General features: G+C 35.3%; 2 protein-coding genes across 5 annotated transcripts; both read right to left on the reverse strand.

Moving 5' to 3' along the window:
• Positions 1-286: 286 nt before the first annotated feature.
• Positions 287-3,646, reverse strand: rbp5 (retinol binding protein 1a, cellular). The gene is made up of 4 exons (XM_077216198.1): positions 3,133-3,646; positions 2,157-2,341; positions 1,889-1,990; positions 287-852 (listed from the first exon to the last, which is right to left on the reverse strand). The coding sequence occupies exons 1-4, from the start codon at positions 3,206-3,208 to the stop codon at positions 799-801; spliced, it is 417 nt and encodes a 138-aa protein (XP_077072313.1). The 5' UTR covers positions 3,209-3,646; the 3' UTR covers positions 287-798.
• Positions 3,647-4,749: 1,103 nt separating this feature from the next.
• On the reverse strand, positions 4,750-24,886 carry ptpn6 (protein tyrosine phosphatase non-receptor type 6). Of its 4 annotated transcripts, XM_077216141.1 has the most exons (18): positions 24,641-24,828; positions 23,143-23,271; positions 22,816-22,969; positions 22,557-22,585; positions 21,732-21,854; positions 19,693-19,887; positions 14,162-14,342; positions 12,434-12,550; positions 11,794-11,925; positions 10,104-10,200; positions 9,856-9,935; positions 9,588-9,734; positions 9,175-9,309; positions 8,163-8,317; positions 7,226-7,293; positions 5,996-6,147; positions 5,666-5,739; positions 4,750-5,057 (listed from the first exon to the last, which is right to left on the reverse strand). In XM_077216141.1, exons 4-18 carry the CDS (start codon positions 22,562-22,564, stop codon positions 4,955-4,957), a joined length of 1,767 nt encoding a protein of 588 aa, XP_077072256.1. In that variant the 5' UTR covers positions 22,565-22,585; positions 22,816-22,969; positions 23,143-23,271; positions 24,641-24,828; the 3' UTR covers positions 4,750-4,954. The 4 variants fall into 4 exon arrangements, with proteins under 4 accessions (XP_077072256.1, XP_077072277.1, XP_077072267.1 ...); XM_077216162.1 differs by lacking the exon at positions 22,816-22,969 and having other exon boundaries at positions 24,641-24,886; XM_077216152.1 differs by lacking the exons at positions 23,143-23,271; positions 24,641-24,828 and having other exon boundaries at positions 22,816-22,982.
• Between the last annotated feature and the right edge of the window lie 206 nt (positions 24,887-25,092).

Consider the following 25,092-nt stretch of genomic DNA (forward strand, 5'->3'; position numbering starts at 1 on the left):
ATTGTACAAATTGTACACAATTATTCAATATGAGACTATTTTGACCAACCCTATTAAAAAATAACTACCGGTAACTGAAAATAATTGCCGCAAAGAAGATACACAAGTATGCTGTTGTGTGGATTGCTATTAGTAATGCTCTGATAATAAATATATTCATACAAACAGAATTTTTTAGTAATATAAATGGTTGTATTCTAGAGAGAACAAATACAATAACATGACCTAGAATTTCAGACCATACATATTTCAGCACTTTTAGACAATGTTTAACTACAGCAATCAATCAATGTTTAAATCACACAGATTTATTAACTGCAATATTATCCAATAATTATGCCAATCCAGGCTCAGAACACCGGACATTAAACATAATTTTGGAATCAAGAATTCAAGCTGTACTTGACTAGCTAAACCACTGGCTGATTTAATCACTACTTCTGCTTAATGTAAACATCTGCATAAAATATTAATTTTAGGGTGCCATGAATCCAGCCTGATCCATATTTTCTAGTACCATCCATTAATGTTCAAAGAGGGTAATGGTTCTATAGTCGTGATCTCATTTGTCTTCGCATTTTGGTTTGATTGCAACTGTGAGGAAAAAAACTGCTTTAAAAGCTGAAACAATTTCTTCGTTTGTAGTTTTCATTTAAACTCTTTGTTGTGGATCAGGAACAAATCACTGTGGCAATACTGCCTCTTTCTGAGCCCTGAGCTCTAAGAACAATCTGAGCTCAAAACCCCCAGCAAATGGCCCCTTCATTTCTCCCTCTCACTCTCTCTCTCTCTCCATCCTCACTCAGCCTTCTTAAAGACTTGCTTGGCAGTGACACCCTGAGCCCTCATCTCCTGCAGAGAGAGAGAGGGGGGAGGGGGAGAGAAGAAAAAGGATGAAGGACATTGTAAGAGATACATAATAGTAGCCCAGTGGTTAAAGCTTCGATCAGGATTAACCCAAGAACTGGAGACATTCAGAGAAGGTCCTATCAACATTATGCTTCTGAGTAAGGCCTTGAATACCAGGTTGCTCTATGGAAACTATTCCTAAAATGAATGTACTGTTTCTTTAAATGAAAAGATCTGTGAAACCAGGCAAGATTTTCTTTCTCTTTTGTTTTATGTTTTAAGTCTCTTATGCTCACTAAGGCATTTGTTTGATCAAAAATGAACTTAAACTTAAAATAACTGTATTTTAATAGACATCCAAATGTCGTTTATTCATGTGATGGCAAAGCTGAATTTTCAACTTCATCACTCCAGTCTTCAGTGTCACATGATCCCTCAGAAATCATTCTAATATGCTGATTTGGTGCTCAAAAAACATTTCTTATTATTATCATAAATATTCAAAACAGTTGTGCTGCCTAATATTTTTGTGGAAACCATTTTTCAGGATAAACAGAAAATTCAAAAGAACAGCTTTTATTTGAAATAGACCTCTTTTGTAACATTGTAAATGTATTTACTATCACTTTTGATCAATGCAATGTGTCCTTGCTGAAAACCATTCATTTCTTTACAAAAATCCTACTGACCACACATTTTTAAACAGTGCAACTAAAGTTTAACACAAAAAGAGCAGTGTCTCTTTAAACTAGCCCACAAAAGCCCTGTCACTCGTCTCATTTAATTCCCTCTTCATCTCCTCTTTCACCTACCCTTTTCATTTTGGCCTGTGTCCAGTCGCTTTTCTCACACTTTTTATAACTGCCTTAGAAATTATAAAAAGATGTCAAATAAAAAAGCCACACACACACACACTTCTGTTATTTAAAAACCTTTCATACAGTCTTATCAAAACCTTTTAGTCCAGTAAACACTGGAAACATATCCACTGTTTATGTAAAGCAGTTTTCCAAGCCCAGCACAAACCCTACTTGCTCACCAAATGAAGGATGTTTCCTTCTAACCAGTGTGTCCAGCCTCTGCCCTCTTTCTCTCCTCTCTGCACGCAGACCAATTTATCACCGTCCCAGTCCACTGTGGTCTGAAACATATGGAGGGTATTATCCATTAGCGTCACACTCCTTTGTCTGGTGGTTGATCCTTTTAAAACGGGCCCAGGTTTCCCACTAATACATTACAAATGGGTTGACTAGAAAGACAATAATATAAAAATAAGGAGCGCAAATTAAAAAAAAGAACCCACAGACCTGGCACTTTCTCCCATCGACTGGCCCCAGGTCCTCAGTGAACTCCTGTCCCAAAGTGAAGTCCATGTCGAAGTTCTTAAAGGTGGTGACTGTCTTTATCTTCATTTCACCAGTGTTCACATTATGTTCAATATGTTTGCTGGGTTTCAGAATGCAGACGACTTTTCTTAATGCATAATTAACATCTGATGTGAAGAGAAGAATGATTATATGAATTCGGTCATTATTTCCTTAACCTCATGTTATTCCAAACTGTTGTTTTTTTTTTCTTCAATGAAACTGATTACATTTTTCTGGTTGCAGTGGTTTACCGGCAACTGGAGAAGATTATCAGTGAGAAACAAAAACAATTCAGTCTGTTTGTCACACAAACAATTGTATGATCTCAGAGGACATGTAATATGATGTATGAATAATTTTTACGATACTTTTATGCTACTTGTCAAGTTAATTTTGAAGATCAAAAGCTCCATTATTGCAAATGCATGAAAAAGTGGCAAGCAAGTTATTGAACATTTCTTACTTTGTGTTCCACAGAGAGAAAAAAAATTAATACGATTTTGCAACAATATGAGGGAATTATTAATTTTTAGGTGAATAACAGCAGGATGAGACCAGGGTTGCAAGGTCAAAAACAAAACATTTGATAAACGGTTCAGGGTCAGGCATGTTTCTTCACTTTGGAAAAAAAAGTGTGTTTTTTTACACACTAAAATGCTATGATCTCGTTTAGGCTTTCTTTCCCACGGCAAGAAGATGATTAGACTACCTTTCATCACATTAAACCAGACTAAAGGGAGGTAACGTTACATCCATCAGGTTCACAAAGGTTTGAGGTACATCACAGTCAAAAAGCATCAAGTTACAATCAAAGCGAGTCACTGTGGTTGGTTAAGTAAGAATAGACTATACTAGAGCAGTTCAATTATCATGCAGGTTGCAAAATTGAGAGAAAATTAAAAAATATATAGCTTACCCAAAGCGGCCAGATATTCTTCAAAATTATTCTGGGAAACCATGTGGTAAATGCCAGTATAATTAGGTTTGGACATTCTCAGTGTTTTTTTTTTTTTCTTTCTTTCTTTCTTTCTTTCGTTCGTTCGTTCGAATCGAATCGAATCTATAAACTTTGTGTGATATGTGGCTCTGTTGTTGGCTCACTTTTCCTACTGGTTATCTGTCTGGATCTCTATCCGTGTCTCCAGGCAGCACTATCGCATTGTACGCTAGTTAATTTGGTTAAATGATAACGCGATTGACGCTGTTTCCTACTAACAGCACGCGAAGTGTACCGAGCAGAATCCGTGGTCAGTGTTTCCGGGAATGTTTTCCGTGATGTTCCGTTGCACAATGAGCTATGACCGATCTGAGGTTCGTCCTCTGTAAGTAAACCCGAAAGCAGCTGTGACTCCTCCCTAACCATCTCATTCTGAACAGAACAAATAGCCAAATCCAGCCTCTCTAGTTTTGGGATTGATTTGCAGGCATTAAGGGGAGGTGGACTGGATTTCCAGAGCTTTTATCAACTTGTAACTTGATATACACACTAAAAGAATTCATTATGACCGTAGCCCCTTTAAAATATTCCAACTAGGCGTCAACTCATTAAATAGGCAAATATAAGCCTACATAAAGTGTCAGAAAAAGAAAACTTGTTTTATTGTGATCTGTAATCAGTGAATGGTGATTTACCATTTTTTCAAAAGGGTTTTTTCTAAGCTAATTAAATCAATTTTAGAAATAGTAATGCATGTGTGACGTGCAAAATATTTTTCAGATTATCAGTCTGAATATGGTGATAGATGTTGGCCTAAAAGAGTTTGAAACCACCATGAAGTCTCAACTCATTTATCAAGTTAAGATAAACATGACTTGAAAAAAAATAAAACAGAAAAAACCTAAAACTATAATTATTTTAGCCAGTTTCCAAAACATTTGTTGCTTTGATGTATACAAGTAAAACAAAAAACTGAAATGAAACTATTTAGACATTTGAAGAAAAAAAATCTAAAACATAAAATTGCTAAAATGTTAACTAAAATTAAAATATTTTAAATAAAATGTATTCAAAATATTAATTAAATATTGTAACAGAAATGAATATAACACTGCAATTATGTTTGTATCTGACGGTGTGGACCCCCTGCATTTGCTATGAGTAAAATGGCAGTTGAAAGATGCTAACCATGCTAACTTACTAAAGGTGAGAAGTTGATTTTATATCTTTAAAATGTAAATGTTTATCAATTATATGGAGAATGTTCTAGAAGTGTAACACTCTTTTCTCTGACATATTTTGTTATGTTGCTCATGTGGAGCTCTGTAAAGTTCATTCATCATTTCTCCTAATGTTTTTCCCTGCTGTGCCTCTATGTGAAACGGGGTCAGCCCTGTATGGGGTTCACTCTCTGATGTACAGAAGAAGAATGAGCATCAGGCCAGAGTTTATGTGTATCATCTCACCAGGACATCAACCTTTCCTTTCTGCCTTACTGTTACAATAGCATCACGGAAAATTAAACATTCTATGCAAACACAACTTCATGTTATTACAGAAGATAACCATAACGGCCAGGGATAACGCTGAACAGTCTTTGATAAGGACTTTTATTAAAACTGAAAACGAGTGGATGATTTATAATCAATTGCAACTTAGTGAATTTACTTAAACAATGTTTTTTTTACTAGATATTAAAAAATGACACAAAAAATACACCGAAAAAATAATATAGCAAGATTTGTTGGATAAGATCAAATATTTACGAAGCACAATTAAATCTTATCTTTTCATGTTATTTTTATCGTTTCCTGACAGATCCACTCTTCTTTTCCTCTGATTTCTGCTTTTTGACATCTTTCTTTCCCTTTGCTCCCAGATTCTCATAAACATCTTCATTTTTTCTGGGGAAAAAAACACAAAAAAACAGTATAACCAGTAAGTCACTAACTTGAAGCAATTATTATAACCACCTCAACTTCTACAGAAACAAACGAGAAGTCCACTGCAACGCTTGGATATGAAAATTTTAATTTAAATGCAGTTAGATTTGAATATGTAGAAAATCATACCATTATACTAAGTTGTTTTTAGTAAGGTCTCTCTTTTTTTTTTTTTTTTTTTTTTGTTTACTGCAGTTTTAATGTTTTTGTCAGCACTACATAAACCACATGAACGTGATAAATAGAGACTTGACAAACAATGTCCAGTAAGCCAATGATTGGTTGAACGCACAGTGATTTGAGCAAGGTCAAGCTGAATCAATACAAGATCTGAGATAAAATGCCCTATACTCAATCCATCTTTCTTTTTCAATGGGATACTCCACAACGGTTCTAAGGCTTACAAAAAGCTTGGATAAGCAGAATGGCCGTGTGACTGAGAGATCTTTGAACCGCTTACTTAAGTGGTCATTGGTTTAGGGAAGATATGGGGACGAGAGAGGAATGTTTCCTGACGTTTGTGGGAGTATTTGGAGATACGCTATCTGAAGTCTCAGTTGCATACTCACTTTGCAGAGGCTTTGCGACTGGCTTTCTGGTGTTTAGACTGAATTGAAAGGTTTCCATATTCAGTTTCTGTTTCCTGTAGCAGAAAGTAAAAAAATAAATAAATAGCAATACTAAATACAACAGATGGGAGAGACAGAGAACTGGATACAAATCTTATCTTCTTATTTACAGTGTCGACTTTGATTAGATATCATGGGAACCAAATATCACTAACCACAAACCAAATAATATTATTAATTTCCAGTGCAAACCTTTTGGCTTCATTTCCATTTATTCCCTTAATTTCATTAAAAAAAAACACTCACAATGATCCTCAGCCATTTTCTTACCATGACGGCCTTTCGTGTGAGAGTATTCGAATCTATATACTGTAGCACAGCCAAGTAGATGAACTTGTACTGGGCTTCAGTTTGCACCATGCCAGACCGCTGGTCTCGAACCATCTGAATACACTTCTGGATGTCGATGTCACAGTCCAAACCTGACACAGACAACATCTTTAGAAACATTTTTTCATCGCGACCATGTTTGATCCAAGATCTGTGATAAAGTACCACCCTGAGGTGTCCATGTGAAATGTGGTTGCAACAACTAAAAATAAGCCTATTTTAAGATTAAGTATATTGATTTGTGTAAAAAAAAATTCTGGAACATTTCGAAGGGAAGCATATTAGCAAAACATATCGTAGATTCCAGAAAGCCTGGGGACATTCACAGGTTATAATGCTTTAATCAATGTGATTGCACTGCCTCAACCCTAAGTTGCAATAAAAATGATGAATAATAATGAGTCTCCTGCTGAGAGAGCTGATCTGTGATCAGATTATCATTTTTCATGTCCTGATCTAAAATGAGTTTAGCCATTGCAATGTTCATTATTGTTTTGAGACAAAGATGAATATTGAAACTGTACTGACCCTGTCTCTAGAATGTTTATGTGCTTATTTAAAGTTGTAAACCTCTCATTAAGAGCTGGAATTTATTCAAAACTGCCCAGGATTTCCAGTGGCCTGTAAAAACATCTTAAATACACTAATTTCTCCACTGAGTTGAGAATTTATATATTTACGCATTTGGCTGACACTTATTCAAGGTATTCATTTAATGAGTTTATCCATTCCCTGGGAATCAAACCTATGACCTTTAATGTGATGTCACCATAGAACAGTACCATGAGTGTATTACTGGTAACCAGTCAGTTGACGATAGCCGTTGACTTCCATAGTAGGGGAAAAAATACCATAAAAGCCAATGGCTACCGTCAACTGACTGGTTACCAACATTCTTCATAATATCTTCTTTTGTGTTCAACAGAAGAAAGAAACGCATGCAGGTTTAGAACAACTTGAGGGTGAGTAAATGATGACAAAATTTTCATTTTTGGGTGAACTATCCCTTTAAGTGCTTTTCTGAAGGACACAATGGCTAATATCTTGCAATAGCTGGTGACTGAACCAGCAACCTTCCGGATTCCAGCCTGCTGACTTTAAAGCCTCACATATATCAGTTTTTACACAGTAAAAAACAGGTTCAAAAACCTCAAAAGAGGGTAAACTCACCTTTAGCATCAATCGAATCTAGAAGCATGTCGATTACCACAATGGTTCCTGTTCGTCCAATACCAGCACTGCCAAAAACACATTGAGCAACAACATATTAGTGATGTTTTTTGTGAAGCACAAAATAAGTGGCATTTAATCAATGAATGCTGTCCAAAAAAGTCAGGAATATTCAGATGTACACTCTTAAGGCCCGTTCACACCAGGTATGATAACTGTAATGATAACGATGAAGATATATTTCTAAAAGAATAGCAGAGTCCATACCACAACTATTACAATAACGGCTCAGAGAAACGATATTTTCAGAACGATTTCATCCAGCTGATAAATGATAAAAAACATTGACAGCCAATCCGAATCCACCTAACTTAAATAGCTTGAGCATTTAAAGCAGCAGACGACAACTGTAGTGCGCCCTTATAATAAACAGAACGATATCGTGTGTTGGTGTGGACACTAATATAGTTATCTTTATAATTATCATTCTTGGTGTGAACGGGACTTTAGAATAAAAGGTTCAACGGTGCTCTATATAGAACCCTAGGGTTCTTGACTCAATTTTAAAGAACCCTTTGAAAAAAGTTTCTACATAAGAAGGAATGTCTGAAATGATTAATAATACTTTCATGTTTAAGATGTTATTTTAAAAAATTATAGGGATAAAGTATATTTATAAGCTGTTTAATTGTTAAAATTGAATCAAGATAAAAAATGAATTAAAACAAAATTAGTTTATTAAAACTAAATCCATGATATGATCCCATGATGGGAACCCCAAAAAGGTTCTGTACATGAAGTGCTTGACAGAATCCTTTAAGGTTCTAAATAGAACCTTTTCTTCTAAGAGTGTATATTTTATGGACATTTGAAATGGCATGACATCTTGTGCTCATGAAGCCCCCAAGTGGAGGATGATGTTATTGTGAGGAAGTACCTGCAGTGGATGACCATGGGTGTACCTGTGGAGAGTTCATTATGTTTGATGTTGACCTGCTCCAGAAAGCTAAGCACTCCACCGGGCTCTTGTGGCACGCCGTGATCTGGCCAGCTCAAATATTGGTAGTGCCAAATAGTCCGAGCTGGCTCTTTCTGGAATCAGAATGTAAAGAGAGAGAGAGTCTACGTGAAGGAAGAGAATTATCACAATGTGCAGTGCATTCATGCATTTATGCTTCGTTGCTAATCAATCATTAATCGCTTTGTGCCACCTTTCTCATTTAAGAAACATTTTTTACTTAATTAAAATAATATTTTAAGGCACTCAAGCTTCAAGAAATAATTTCCTTCGTTTTACATCATGTGTTTTTGTTCTTGAATTTTTTAAAATGCTAAAGCTAAAGACCTTAAGTGGTCTCACTTTTTTACCTGTTTATCTAACCATAATGCAATTGTGTTTTTCATAATAGAAAAGCCACATTTTAAGACAAAATACCGTTTTCTTAACACAGTTTTTATTGGAATCAAATCTATAGCATGGAATGGAATGGAATGAACTAAAAACTGCATATGTTAACATAATCTTCACTTTTTAGAACAATTTGGAGTTACCAATTAATTATGTCTGGGGGGGCGGTGTTGCTAACACACAAACCTAAAATTCTCGGGACAGCAGCATGAGTCCAAATTTTAATCTTAACCGTTCGATTTAATCAGAAACGATATTAAAACAGGGCTTTACTTGTAAAACGCCGAACTTACCCTTTAAGTGTTCTTTTTGACCTTTTAATCTAACCATAATGCAACTCTATTTGTTAATAACAGAAAAGCTATGTTTGAAAGACACAATACTATTTACTTCATACAGTTTTTTTTTATATATATTATTGGAATCAAGGTTATGGTATGAGATGCAATGGAACAGAATGACATATAGGGACAGAATCTGGGCCACAGGTGCAGTGCACAGAAATGTGCTCACAGAGATATTGAAAAGACTCTTTTCTTACCCGATGCGGAGCTGTGAGCTCCATCACTCTGATCTTGTAATCAGTGGCATCCTTCTCATTCAGTAACGTCACTATATATCTGCCTACGTCCTTTGACTCTCCCTCAACAGTAGGCCAGTATGGCACACACTTATTCTGCAGAGGGTAACAAAAGATAATACGTGAAACGTTACATTTGAAGTCAGGAGATTATCTTTTCTATTTTCTTTTTCTTTCTTTTTTTTTTTTAAAGGGTGGCTATAAAGAGAGGCTATAAAGATGTACTGTTTCACACAGAAAACTAAGCCAGAAGACATAACTGAATTACATAAATGAGAAAGCCATTTTTCATTAATAATAGTTACGACATTTAATAATAATTGAATTAATAATAGAATTAATTATTAACCGGATGAACGTCAACAAGTACTAACCCGTCCTTTTTCAACCTCCCGTGTTGTCATGACGATTACTCGTGACTGTTCTTGCCACATCATTTGCCAAAAATCGCCTACAGTTGTTGCGAGGCAGCCTTGACAAGCAATGTAAACTTTCTGGCTACTAATATCCATTAATTTGTTCTGTGAACACAGACATATAGAAAGAGAGAGAATGATGGAAAAGAGAGGGTTTAAACAAGACATTTTAAAGATGCAATTTGAGAGATTTATGATTATCTCGTGATTTATGTTGTCGACGTACTACAACGTAGTTGGCATTGATGTAATCAGAGCCGACAACATTGGGATCACCGCTTTGCAGGATAACCCTGGTGTCATCAACTGAAAGGGGAAGAAATGGAAATTTTTATTATTTGTAAATGATAGTAAGATGGCCAAAACAAAAGCAGTAAAAAATACTCTTTTTTTTCGATTTATAACTACTAAACTTATATTTCATTTATTCATTTTTAAAAGAAATACGGCAGTGTGATCAGAATCATTGCTCACAGGGAAGGATGTTCTTGTATCTGTTTTTGCTTTTGTTTTCTGGTCTCATTCCTTCATCTCTGCTCTTCGTTACCTTAGTTTCCAACTTCTGCAGTGCCTGCATGCACAAAAAAACATATTTAGATCAAGAATAGCACAGACAGTAAGGGAAATTAAGACAGAAAGTACACGTGACCACATCCTGCCTGTTGAGAGTGGCTCTGAACAACCGTTTGGCTCCTGTGGTCTAACCTTACTACGACCAGAGATCAGTAGGAACGCACTAATTTTAGCAACAGTTAATTAGACTCATTTTGCCATCCGGTACCAAGTGTTAAAAGTACAAAAAAGGCTGTAAAAATGCACAAATTGTCTTTAATCAGACTCATAACTGTTGTAGATGCTGCTGCTAAAACTGCTTTCTACAAAACACATACCTTCGACTTTTTGTCATTTATGTAAAAAATGTAACTTTTTAAAGTAATAAATCAAAATAATCAGTTATCTCATAAGATCTGATTGCTTTGGCAGAACAAAAAGTGGGCCAAAGGCAAACACGGATTTATGTTGAGTGGGAAATAGACCCTCTGTTGTGGCCTAACAGGCTGCAGACTGCTGTTAGGTGTGAACGGAATATCTCCAGCCCACAAACCCAAAACTATCACTGTGTGGGAATAACATTATTTTATTTTTTTACCTAGGTTCTATTCTACAGAATTAAAATAATTAAATTAACTTTGATTTTTTTTTTTTAAGTAAATGTGGTTTCTCATTGGCAAGTCGAAACATTCATTGTTTCAAGACTGAAATCTTCAAAACTATTTAAGATTACACTTCAATAACATATTTCCAGACAGCAATAAAATCTGATCATCTTTAAAATCTGTGTAGCTATTATTACTATGGTCAACTCCACAGATACCCTCAGTCAATATGTGAATGAGTCAAGCCTCTACTCTTCTACCTCTAGAGAAAGTAACATATGATCTTCATCAAAGATCTGATGGTATCTGGTGCACTTGGTCTTTCTCGAAGATGCTCAGTGACTGATACATCCTTTTCATTTTTTTTTTGGTCTATAAAATGTCTCTGTTTTTTATTTTCTCAAATATGTCATGTTGTATTATAACTATAATTTCTATTTTTTTAAATCATTTTATATGCATATGTATGAATATTTTATATCCAAAGATTGTACGATAATATTCGGCTGTACGAGCTGTTATACCAGTAGCACTGTTGTGTTATTGTAATAAAAAGAAGAAAAAAAAGACAAAGAAAAAAGAAATTAATATTAACTAAGATTAATAAATGCTGAAGAAGTAAAAAAAATCACTATTGTGTGTGTGTGTGTGTGTGTGTGGGTGGGTGGGTGTGGGTGTGGGTGTGGGTGTGTGTGTGTGTGTGTGTGTGTGTGTGTGTGTGTGTGTGTGTGTGTGTGTGTGTGTGTGTGTGTGTGTGTGTGTGTGTGTGTGTGTGTGTGTGTGTGTGTTCTAGGATAAAACGAGTTCTTTTAACTGGAAAGCGGGAATTCCATATTAATTCTCCATGTATCTTTGTTTAAGTAGTATTGATGCACTATTTCCAAAATACAGTTATTTTCCAAATAAATCCACAAAGAGCACACAAAATGTAGTTGTGATTCTAATGCATGAAGAACTTGTGATTCATCTACAGCAGGTGGTGATTAACCTTTAAACACGTCACTCACATCAAACTCTTCCCAGAACCCAGCTTTTATCTTTTTATTAGTCCCATCCATGTTCTCGCTCTCTGAGGTTTGGTCGAGCTGCTTTACTCTGCTCTCAATATCAGCTGCGTTCAACCTCGTGGAGTAATAAGGCTGGGGAAAAGAGAGATGGGTAAACATCATGGGAGAAGAGCAAGACATACATCAAAACATCAGACAGACATACAACACAAAGGAGGAGATAGACAGACAGAAAGGGCAAATATTAATCACAACATTAAAGGTGCTACCCACAGTTCTATGTAATTTGCCATTTTGTCACACTATAAAGTACATTACTCAGTTTCACAGATATTTTCCAGCCGTATCTCTGTTCAGCCAAACAGATGCTCAACATTTAGCCACTAGAAAAGTAATAGTAGATCACTATAACAGCAACTTATCCATATGATCACGTATAACAAAATCTGTTTTTCTTACATTGTTTTTATTTTAAAAAGGTTTTAATTAAAATGTATAATTCAATGTGACCATACCCACAGTGCTGAAGTTAATACCAGAAGCTGATTAGTTGCTAATGTTTTGTTGCATGCTTGCTTGACATTTAAGAGATTAAACACATGTTGGTATGAACCCCCAGCCCAATATAAATGTTCTTTACCTGTTTGAGATAAACCATTGTCCCAGACAACTCCTCAATACCAGTGCGTTTGAAATGCTCCACAAGGTCTGTTAAATTGTCAAAAATCTCTTTACCACCGACTGTGTAGCGGTCATTCTGAAAATAAACATGCATAAAAAATTAAGAGTTAATCATTTGCTCAGATTCCTACACAAGGGTAACATGATGTTCAGTGGCACCTTAACTTGATGCCACGGACCCCCAAATATTACTTATTATTAAAATATAAAGAATAGACAGCTATGTATTTTTGACACATTTATACTGTGTGATTTCACTGTAATCTGGATGGATGGATGGATGGATGCTCTCATGTTCACACTGGTGTAGAAAATGTCCAAATATGTTTTGTCTTAATCTTGCAAAACATGGATTTTTATTAATTCTTTTGCTTGAAAAGTTTGCTTATGATATTCTTATTAAAAATGAACAAAGAACTTAAGATTTTACTTTTATTGTACAACCTGTGAGAATGTTCTATCATTAAACCTAAAAAAGCTTTCTGTGTCTTTAAATCAGATTAAAAACAGAAGCTGTCCATTGGCAAGGGCTTACAACTTCTTGGATAAACTAGGGTTAACATAGGCTGGTTTAAGTCGTTTTAGGCCTTAACTGCATCTCTGAGCTGATTAGAACCGTCTTCACAGAACACTGTTTGTTCTGTTAATCAGCTCACAGGGCAACAATGCAACGATGGCGTTTTGTGCTCTTTGAACCTCACTAATGCACATACACATACGCACATACCAGTGGAATAAATTAACAATCGACAGGCAGTGCGTTGACCTGATTTTCCCTCGGTCATAATCTTCTACCATTCATTTAAACAGCACAACAATACTGCTTATTTAGAGCCTCGAGTGGGGCATGACCACCCCCGCTACCATCCAACGTGCTCATGACTCAAAGTCCAGTCGCGTTTTTTCAGGTAAGTGCAAATGTGTGTATTGATGTCAAACTGCCATATGTTTAAAAATACTATACACTGTGCATATGCTTAAGTATGTCAAACCTGTATATGCATATGCATATGCATATAAGTCTGTGTGAATGTGTATATATTTCATGTTATGCACGTAAAACTTAATTTGTATTTTTGTTATTTGGTAAATTTATGAAAATAATTCCACTCAAAAAACATTTTGTTGATAAAGATGCTAATATCTATACAAAAGTACATATTCAGCTAAATATTTTAACGGTTTACCATCTAAATAAGCCATGTGTACAGTGCCCTCCGGAAGTATGTAAACAGTCTAGGTGTTTTATATCTATATTTTAACAATATCAGCATAAATCATATCTCATTTGTGATGGCTTTGCATTGATAAGGGACAACACAAAAAATAAAAATATAAAAAATCATTAAATAAAAAAAAGAATTCATGACAGAAAATACTTGATCTATTTATAAATTAGCTATTTGTATTGCAAATAGTATTTAATCATTTATTGCTAATCCTAAATAATAACGGAAAGTTAATGCATTTACACCAACAAATAAGGATTTATGTTGATATTGTCCAAAACCCCACTTTGAAACCTTTTCAAGAGGAAGTGCAACTAATTATTGGACTTGAAACAAGCTTATGAGGTAGCATATTCTATGTTCACAGTCATTATAGTTACTTGCTTGTAAAAATTAATGCAGAACACTGACTTCTTTTGACTCACAACAATCATACATGTCTGAGCACATGCACTTACGTTGCACATGATCTTGATATGGGAGACCTTCCTACCAACGCTGCTCATATCACCGGTGAGAGCAGACAGAACAAAGTCTCCTGGTTTAGAGAGCGACTCCCTAACCAGGAACGTCCCGGGCTCATCGCGCTCACGTAGTAGCTTCTCAGCGTTTGGACCCGACAGGTGACCATGGTACCACCTGAAGATACAAATGCAAAAAGGAAAAAAGTCATTGTGAAGTTTACATTCCTGTACGCTACTAGATGTTCTTATTATAGATAGTTTTAATAATAAAACATAGAGGTTAGGGATAGGAACCTGCAAACATGGTTAGAGGAAATGTAAGCCTCTGACGCAAATAAACCAGATAGTCAAGGTATTTAGGGGATGATGGTGCCTAAAAATAAAAAAAATAAAAAAACTAGGGCCAATGTAGCTGCACCACAAACCACTGCAGCCATAAACAAAAACACACAAGGCTGAATGTTTATGTCACGTATCCATTTCCAGTGTGCGTATATTTATTAGCAATTCTGGATCATGATGCAAAAAGTATGGTGGTCCTCACGCTCTAGCATACTTAAATGTGTACTAACAATTGGACTCAGTTCTCAATTTCTACATCTCAGCTTCCTGTCCTGCGGTCGGAAAATTTTCTGATGACAAGATTTCTTGACTCGAGACTTTGGTGTATTTTTAGCTTGTCCTTCCTTCTCTGTTCTCTTGAGAGAGAGAAAACGCTTGCTAAATCGCCCTTCTGGGGGTTCTTCCATGATTGCTCTGTCAACTACAACCTGTTTTAGTTTGTATGATTGTGATGCCTTTGAATAATTAAAATAATAATGAATGAATAAATGAATAATAATTTTGAATAAATAAAAATTATTCTATTTTTAAATAAAATTAATAATTATATATTTTTTTAAATATTCTATTTTTAAATAAATTAATATTTATGTTAAACAACTTGAACACTGATATATATAATTCTTCTGTGATTCTTAAGTTATCTGTCTTTGCTAAAATTATACATAATACTAAAAGTAAAGCCTAAGAGTGGCTGGACACATTTCAACTAGACATCTCTCTTATTATTAAGACACTATGTGCAAAAAGATTCCTTTTTGTTTATAATCAGCAATAATATTTTCAGTGCATCTCTTTATGAAGGGATCTAGATCTCTGCTCTTTTATGTTTTCAGTTTAAGACTGGACTTGTGATCAAAGTTCCATGCATTATCAATGCAACTAACCCTGGCATTAAATATTCACTCGTACATGCAATCAGATATGGTAATGTGTGGTAACGCATGTATATTTGGCGTCTTGTCCAAGGGGAGGGTTTGGCCCGAACCCAGAATACTCCTGCCATCCTTGACTGGGACAGGAACCAGCCAAGAGTGAGGCTTTTGGATGGAGGAGGGATGCTGCAAAACTGTCATGGGACAGAGGTGAGGGAAGGCTATTATACAGGCCTTTTCTCACAGTTGGATTACCTGAATGTGTTCTTCCCGAACTTTGTTAAATAAACTTCATTTAATAATTTATGTGAGTATCAAATGTATGTACATTACACAATCTGTCATTGCAAATTCTCTTCCAACTCTATCACAACTTACGTGATAGACTTGAGAATATCATCTCTCGCCATACAGAAACAGCGCCATGCAGCGTTAGCGTCACTAAAACTGCAAGGTTTCGAGATGTTTTTTAAAAGTTTAACTTCTTTTAACTTGAGTGTCATGTTTTAGAGCGCAAAATACACGAGATGTGAGCGCAACAGTTAAAGATGTCCATGTATGCGTTTACATAGAAAAACAATGGAAAAGTAGCGCAGTGGAATGGAAAAATGTGTTCGGTGTGGATGTGACCTCAGTATGCATACTGCATGTTTTCTGTCCGTTAAAAAACTCACCCGTCAAAGAGCTCACCATCAGCATGACCAAAAAAAGAGAAAGATAGACAGAAGGGTGGGGGATAGAGACCGAAGAGAGACAGTAGAGAGATGAAGGAAGGGCTGAATGGGTCTGGTCACTGTTTGCAAATGTGTCAAAACTAAAGTTTCCAACCGCAGTTGAGAAGAGGAAGTCAGACACATGGCAGAGGGAGGCGTAGAATGTGTCTGCAATTCAAGGTGCTTCAACATGAAATAAGGAGCTTAAATTGAATTCAGTGACCAAGATGGTGAGACTTCAGGATAAAAAAAAACACAATGAATTGTGGGATTCAAAGTCTAATTTGAACCTGGAAATAAGCACGTTTTAGTTGTGGGATTCAAAATCTAATTTGAACCTGGGAATAAACACATTTTAGCATTTGACAACATTATGAATGAATAAGAAAAAGACTTTGCACATTTCCAAGTCACTAATCAAATTTGTGACATTGATAATGTGAGGATCTTTGCACAGCTGGTCAGGTGGTCTTGCTTTTATTGAAGTACAAGATGTTCTTTGGATCAATGTGGACAGTATCATTTGTGGAGCTCATGCAAATCGAGTGCTACTGTCAAATCAAAAAAGGGACAAACTAAATACAATGATACTCTAAAATACTATTTAATATTTGACTCAAATTGGTATGCTGGTAATGATATAATATAAAATTTTATTGAATTTTATTTTAATTTGTAATTGAAAATAAGTATTTAGTTAAAAGAATGCAAAATAAACTTTTCTAGCAGTCTCATACATTTGCGCCGGCAAATATTTACTTTAATTTGTTAAATTTATAAATTATTTATAATTTAATAATAATAATTCACTTTACCTTACACTGCATTAATCATTAGATTAATGATCATTAGATTAATCAGCTGTATTTTTTGTTTAGCCAATCTTAAATTCAGTGAATAATTGTCCTTTTTTATGTCTTATACTGTATATGTATATTTAAAAAAAATAATCTGAAACCTTTCACCCCTATGTGTTACTTTTTTTTTTTGCACCATAAAAATAATTTGTGCACATACACAAAAGAAAAAGAGACAGACATAGGAAAAAATATCCAGATAAGGTGCATTTTCCAGTGCTTGTCATTCATGCACCTACAGTACACGTATATCAGACTTATGATTAGCCATGCTGATTCAGGATATTTTGTAAGCATGATAAACTGATGTACTGTTAAAGTTCTTATTCAATTGTGTGGTCAGATCAAATTAGAATCTGCAGCAGCAGACAGATTTAGAATATGTAAATTAGGTGTAATCGTAAAGCAAAAGATACCATGTTAAATGATTTATACTTGCTGATCATGGTAACGTCAGCCGTGGAAGGAATTTTGGAAATGTATATAAAGTTTTGTTCCTCAGTTTTCTGATGTTACTGAAAGTAGAATGTGGAAGACTTCCAATGTGTGATAAAATGACTGATCATGTGACGCAGCAGGGACAGACTCCTCTTAGACAACATTTTGTCTTATTGCACAATTTTACAGTGGCAATATCACAGATCTCCAGAAACTGCATACTGTTCATTCCACTCCATAACAAATTTTCCATTCATTTGCCATTAATATTTTATTATTAAATAATAAAAGACGCTATACCGGTCAAGCTTCAATTTGTTTTTGTTTTTAAATAGTTCAACTACAGACAAACTACTCTGTATCTAATTTTTGTTTACATTCTAACAAAAGTGGCTAAGGGACTGTTCGTTTTTTATTTAAGGGGCTACCGGAGGAGTTTTGAGATCTATAGTCAAAATAGACTTGACCAGCAATACATTTTTCTATGACCCTCCAAAATGATTGTGAAAAAAGGCAGGACCCCCGATAATTTATTGATTACTTCTGTAGGCTAGTGGTCTGCGCTTGGCAAAGATGTTCAGATACCTCGATGCCTAGTAGACCTACACCAAACGTTCATTAAAAAGGGTCCTGTACAGTGCGACATATATCTACAAAAAGGTCTTTGCGATGAATAATTGTACCACTGTAGCACGTGTGCCATTCAGTTTTGTAAACTCCGTTACTTGTGTTTGTTTTCAGACATGATAGGCCTATCAGTCGTTTTATACTTGTTCTTATGCGATATCACGATTTTTGATCGTGTATGATTTAATGTCTCCACAATCTGCTTTTGAAGAAATATGGTAGTATCGTGCTACAGCGCACATTCAGCTGCAATTCTGGCGCCTCAAGCTGCTTTATACTCGCCGCGTCCGCACGAGCGCGAATGTGCGCAAGGGCCCATTTCGCTTGGCGCGCGCGACGTGCTCTTTTTCTGAGCGCGTGCGCGCTCGCATTGTCATACGGCGCCAAACTGGACTATCTAAGTTGGATGACCCTCCCCTCAACAAAGAATAAAAAGACATGACCCTCCCCTATTTTCCTCCTGTGGTCCATTCCATACACAACTTCAATGTAATTGGCTTCTGTTTGTTAGTATCTTCTTGTAATGTAGCCAAATAGCAATACATGCTATTTGAAGTAGGTAGCCACACTAGTTACTAACACAAAAAGCTAATTACATTGAAGCTGTATAGTTAACCTTTTTTGTTAGCTTGTTGTAGTGTATAGCTAGTATAGTATTTATCTGCCACAAAAAATCAGTTGAAACTTTGAAAGCATGAAAGCATTTGAACAGATACATTTACATCAAATACCACTGCTAAACTACAAAACTCCCAAACACCTCTCCAAAAGTGCAAAGCAGCAAAACTTCCTTCACTAATAAAAACACTGTATATTAGTTGTAAAATAAATTCTTCGCCTAATGGGGAAAATTACTGAGTTTCCCTATCTTAGAAATTCCTTAAAAAGGCCAGTAAAGCCAGTGGATATGTTTACATGGACAGCAATAATTTGACTACTGGGTGCACTGACCATGGCATAAGTCTGAATATAAATTTGCAAACAGAAATATCCAATTACCCAAATACCTTAGCACTATGCGTATCTGCATTAAGCCTAACATCGAAAGATAAAGTTGCATAATGCGAGACATGGAAATATCACATTCTGACTTTGACCTTTAGAGTTTTTAACATCCATTTTTTATATATATATACTAAACTCTTTACCTTCTAGCTATTGGGGGAAAAATAACAGCCTAACTTTATAAACAACTGCAAATGCCATGATCGCAACCAGAATGATAAATGTTACATATTAGAATATAATCAATATCAGAAAATAATGCATCTACTGTATTTGTGGAGGGCCTTGTTAATTTGGATATGGTGTTGTAAAAGCGAACAGTAAATACCTATGTGAACATTATAATCGGAATGTTTTGTATGGTCATGACAGGAGTTAAGAAAAAATAGAACTTTGCATACACAAGTTTAGTACGTGTTTTTATCATGTTAACACAATTTTTATAAAGCAGTATGTGCATTGGCAAAATACAGATGAAACTCGTACTGTAATGGCAATGATGTAACAGAAACCTTTGAAATTAGGTATATCAGTCTCACAAATAATTCAGATCAATGATGGCATTCCCAAAATCTAATAATCAACAGCTTGTAATAGTTATTTGCTTCAGTTAGTTTTGTAAATACGCCTGACATCATCAGGATACAGGGATAAATATGATGGCTTACCTCTCAGTGGTGGGATCAGAACAGTTTAAGGGGTATTTGAGCTCAATAACGGTCCCATCTTTATCCTGTAGAGTTCCATGATCTCCAGTGTAGTACTCCACCAACTCGGCTAACGTAGCAAACTTCTCCCCGCCGTAAAGGTCATAATAATCACCCGTGTTCTGAATCCTAATATGCGTGACTATTTCCCCCACTCTGAGAGAAAGAGGAAGAGAAGGAAAGAGGATTGATGATGTATCATTCTCAGTAAAATTTAATTTCTGTTTATTGTCTTAGTATTAATAGAACATGCATGGCATCTCAATTAGGACCCTGTACATAAATTAGTCGTTTCTTTCAGTGGCAAAATCCAACAACATCAGGACGTAATGTCGCAGGAAATGGAGTAATAGTAACTTCGCAAAGTGTGTAGAAATTGTATGTGAGTGTGTAGTAATTACTTGACTTGAAGGGTTATTCACAAGGGATCGCAGTATTATTTCTTGTATTTATTACCCTAGTTCTGTTTCCTCAGGCTTGCAGTTTTAGCTTCCTGAGCTTGAATGATTCTATACCTTCTCAAAAAAATAGCTATGTTCAAGTATGCCAGCAAACCAACTTTGGTTGTGTGATTTGGAGCTGTGGTGCAGTAAATAGGACACATTCTAGTAACATATACGAGGAAGACTTACAGGAATGCAGGTTCAAATCCGACCTGATCCGAGTCATTCCCATTCCCTTTCTCTGTCTTTACACTGTACTGTCAGCTTGATAATAACCTATTAATTAAAGGCTTAAAAACCTGCATTTAAAAAAAAGGAGCTAAATCCATTTATGATTTATGATTTATGATTCTACACTAAATTACAGAATTACTAAATTAGTGACACTTAATTTCCATTTTTGTTGTTAACATTGTAATTTCATTCAAATGTGGTAAACAAATAAAGGTGCCTTCATAAAAGCAAGACATACTTTCAATTATTAAACATGGAAGATTTATTCTAGGCTACATGCAAATATGAAAACATGCACATTTAAACAAGTATTCTTGAAATTGCTCTAAATATGTTTATCTGTATAGAACAGAACAAAATATAATATAATATAAGTCAATGTAATTGTCAGAATCGTATGGCACGACATTTTGAGCTTTTAACACTTCTCTTTGCCCTTTAAAAATGAACTGACATTAGGCTGGCATTTAGTAACACCGAATCATTACGTGACAACATCGCAGACAATTCTACTAATCAGCCTATTGATGTTGTTTATTATTAAGTAGACCATTTTTATACAACGTAGAATTGACAAAAATAGACTTGTATGTGCAATTGTATGTCTAAAGCATATTTTACAGTCTATATATAAATCAAATGAATTAGGTTTATGGGAATAATAAACACACAAATAAATGCGTGAATTGTTGAATTGTTATGTAGAGTGAACTGTAGGTAGCAGGTGCATGAATAAAAGAAAAAAGAAAAAAAGAGAGAAGAAAAGAAAAACAAAAGATTAAGAAAGTACATCAAAATTTGTTGACTGTATGAAAATAATTTAAGGTCAGAAAACCACAACCCACACCAACACTTCTGAAAAGAACAAGACAAAAATGTGATGGACAAAACACAAATACAGAATCAAACTAACCCCACAAATAATTAAATGTTAATTCGCTCATTGTGTGTGATGTCTGCCTAGAGAGAAAAAAATAACTGCTTGTTTTCTATTCCCAAAAAATCTAATAATTGGTTTAAAGAGAATGAAAATGTTGTCTGACAAGCTCTAGAACTAAACACGGTCAGAATCAGAGGAACAAAGACGAGTATCAAAACAGTCTAACACAGAAACATTCAATAAAATGTTTTTTTTTAAGCCAACACAGAGAGGTTTCTTTTCATAAATAGAGCAGATAGTCCTGGAAAGTAGTGAAGGCTATCTGTCACCCAATCTGACCTCCGCTTATCCTCAGAACCAAATTTTCATCTCTAAATGACAACATAAAAAGTTGCTAAAATAGGAAATTTGTATTATATCAACAAACAAAAAAAGTTCTGTACCTAACAGACAGGGAGAAATCGCCAGCATTTTTCTTGCTGGGTCGGGCCAGGAAGCTGCCATGGACGCCCCGGGTCTTCAAAACGGTCTCTGCGTCTATTCCAGACAGATCTCTGTGGAACCACCTGTGTAACATGTAAATGAGCTGTTAATATGATGATAATAATACTACATTTTACATGACTGCCATCACATGAATAGTACAACATATTGTACGTAGACAACTGTAAGCAAGCCAAATATTTAATAATTAAAAGAAGTTCATAAAAAAAAGAATATATTTTGTTCAAAATGAAAATAAAAACAATATTTGGACAATTTGTGGCAGTCAAATGTTAGTGTAACATTTGCATAGTTGATGTGATAAACTGCACCTGTGGTTTAGAACACCTGTGTGGACTAGAGGGGAAACTGACTTCATACATCTACATCTTGGTTGGTAAACATTTAACTGCAAAAATGGCTCAGAAAAAATAAATTAGTTCTGAGAAAACCTCTACTATAATTTGATCCAGCTGATTTCCAATTTTGTTATGTATTGTACTCATCACACGAAGCACATGCAAAAACAAGCACACTCTTACCAAGGCCTACCAAACCACCAAATGCATTTGCAGAAATGCACATACACACAAAGGCCAGGCATGCATCAACACAAATACACGTTGCACTTTGCAGTTGCATTTACAAACACACACACACACACACAAAGCCTTTTTACACATATTGCAAAATGCACAGATAAGGGTCTAAGAAACCATAAGAGTAGCAAAAACTGAAAAGGGGAAGATGAGTTGAACAAGATTGGAATGAGAGTCTCAACTTACCGAACCATCTTCCTATTTCAAATGTTCCTCTTCCAGTCAAAAAGAAAAAGAATTGAATGCACATTAATATTGTAATAAATTTTATACACGCATAAACATAATCCAGAATTGTAAAGAACAGTCTTCTTCTCTTTGTGTCATACGTCTGCTCTCATCCTATGCTTTTCCATTTGCCTCCCCCTCTTTCTATATCTTGTGCACTCACATCCCTCCACATAACCAACCACAGCCCATAATCATTTGTCTACCGGCATCATACCTGCCCTCTCTGCTTCTCCTCTCTCGAAACGTAAACAGTGTTTTCGGTGCTTTGAAGAGCAGGTCGTCCTGACAGTGTATATAAGCCTGTTGTATGTCCCTCCCTCTCTCACTCTCTCATGCACTGTTACAAACTCCTTCCTTCCTTTTTGTGGCTTGTTCATAAAACAGTGAAAGCAACAACAGAGATAGAGAAAGATCCTGAGATGGCAGATTGATTTCCTGGTTCTTCAAGTTAGCTCACCATTTGAAACTAAAAGAGACAAATAGAGGAACTACAGGCTGAGCAAAATATCAAAAACAACAATGAAATGCAAATTACCCTCACCTACAGGTCCTTCCTATCATTTATGCCTTTTTTTTCTTGCAGGTTGATTTGTTGATTTCACAGGTTGGTGTCAGTCTGACAGTTAAAGTCCATTTTGTTTAGTGTACATTGCACTTCCTTGTTTCCAGACTTTAACCCCACACACACACAGAGAGAGAGAGAGAGAGAGAGAGAGAGAGAGAGAGAGAGAGAGAGAGAGAGAGAGAGAGAGAGAGAGAGAGAGAGAGAGAGAGAGAGAGAGAGAGAGAGAGAGAGAGAGAGCAAGATGTATGTTATGGTTTGTTAACTACATAGACAATTATTACATAAAAATGGCCTACGGTGTATATATATATATATAGGCCGCATGGTCATCAAAATAAATAAATAAACAAATAAAAAGTTAAAGTGCCATATTTAACGTGCTTAATTAAAAAAATGTTTACTTAATTTTGATAAATTACACACTACCATTCAAAATTGGGGTCAGTATTTTTATTCATGCTTTTAAAATAAATATCTCATGCTCAACAAGGCTGCATTTATGTTTTCACAGTACTAGTAACAGATTATGAAAAATTATTAAAATTTTAAATAACTTGTTTTCCATTTTAAAATATTTTAACAATTTATTCCTGAATAAATTGCAACGCTGAATTTTGCGCAGTTGTGCTGCGTAATATTTTTTGTGGAAACTCAAACTGATGCGTTTTTCTTCTGGATTCTTTGATGAAAAGAAAGTTCAGAAGAACTTATTTATTTGAGATCGTTTTGTAACAAAGTCTTATACTGTGACTGTTGATCAGTAATGCATTCTTGCTGAATAAAAGCATTAAATTCGTACTGACCCCAAAAATACCTTTGCCTGACAAAATTTAATAGGCCTACACGTTAAGATCGTAAGTCTATCCAGAAAGGGAGATAATTTTTGCCTTGCAAATTTTATTCGTCTAGCCACTAGGTTGCAGCTAACATTTGAATACATGCAAAGTTCAAGATCCAGTTTCACGATAACACATCAAAATGTTTTTCAAAAGTTTCTCTAAGTGGCTCTTTCTATAGTTACCACTAACTTAGAACCATTTTACAAATACACAGCCAGATAATAAGGTATTTAGCAGTTTAGTGTTCAGTAAGGGAGATCAAACATCTTTGCCATTTGACAGATGGTCAACACTGAATAATCTTACTTTTTTGTTTTTCCTAATCACAGGATCCAAAAAGCTTGACCATCTTCTAAAAAAATATTAGAATATATTTCTAAAAATAACTCAAAGTTCAACCGGTTAATCTACACTGACAAAATAACCAAACGTTTCTTAGTAAAGTTCTCCATGTTTTGGAGACTTGCAATGGTATTCTTTGAAAATCAGTCCACAAAATAGAATAGAGAAAGACAAAAAATTAAACCAATGTACAGTATGTTAGTGAAAAGGCAAGGGACACCACATAGCCCATCTTTTGAGATAAAACTAAAAAAGGTAGATGAATATAGAAAGATCAGAAAACTGTCCCTTACCTACATGACATACTTTGGTCCTCTTCAGATTAATACAAGCACGCACACACACACACTGATACAATGTCAAGTTCTGCTTTTGGATGAAACGGATCAAACATCATTAACATTTATTGATCTAATAACATGCAAAGTGAAGGCTTGACTAACTAAACTAAACTTGGCGTCTCCTCTTTTCCAGTCTTTCCTTCCCAAAGCATAGTTGCACCGATAAGCTATCTGCCTCCACCCAACCATTTTAGTTAATTGTCATAATTTCCCCATCCTGTCTTGTTGTCATTCATTAGCTCATGCTTTCTCTCTTCACCATCCCCTGCTGTTCTCCCCTCCCTCAACATGATTGCTACTTTTCCATCAGCACCCAAATAATCCATTTATAATCAGATTGAGAAGTCTTCATCTAAACACCTCAATCAATCTATTTGATATCAATTTGAATACAATTTCAATAC

This window comes from Siphateles boraxobius, unplaced genomic scaffold (genome assembly GCF_051911475.1).
Source record: "Siphateles boraxobius isolate OS27281-9 unplaced genomic scaffold, OSU_SipBor_1 12, whole genome shotgun sequence".
NCBI classification, from domain to species: Eukaryota; Metazoa; Chordata; class Actinopteri; order Cypriniformes; family Leuciscidae; genus Siphateles; species Siphateles boraxobius.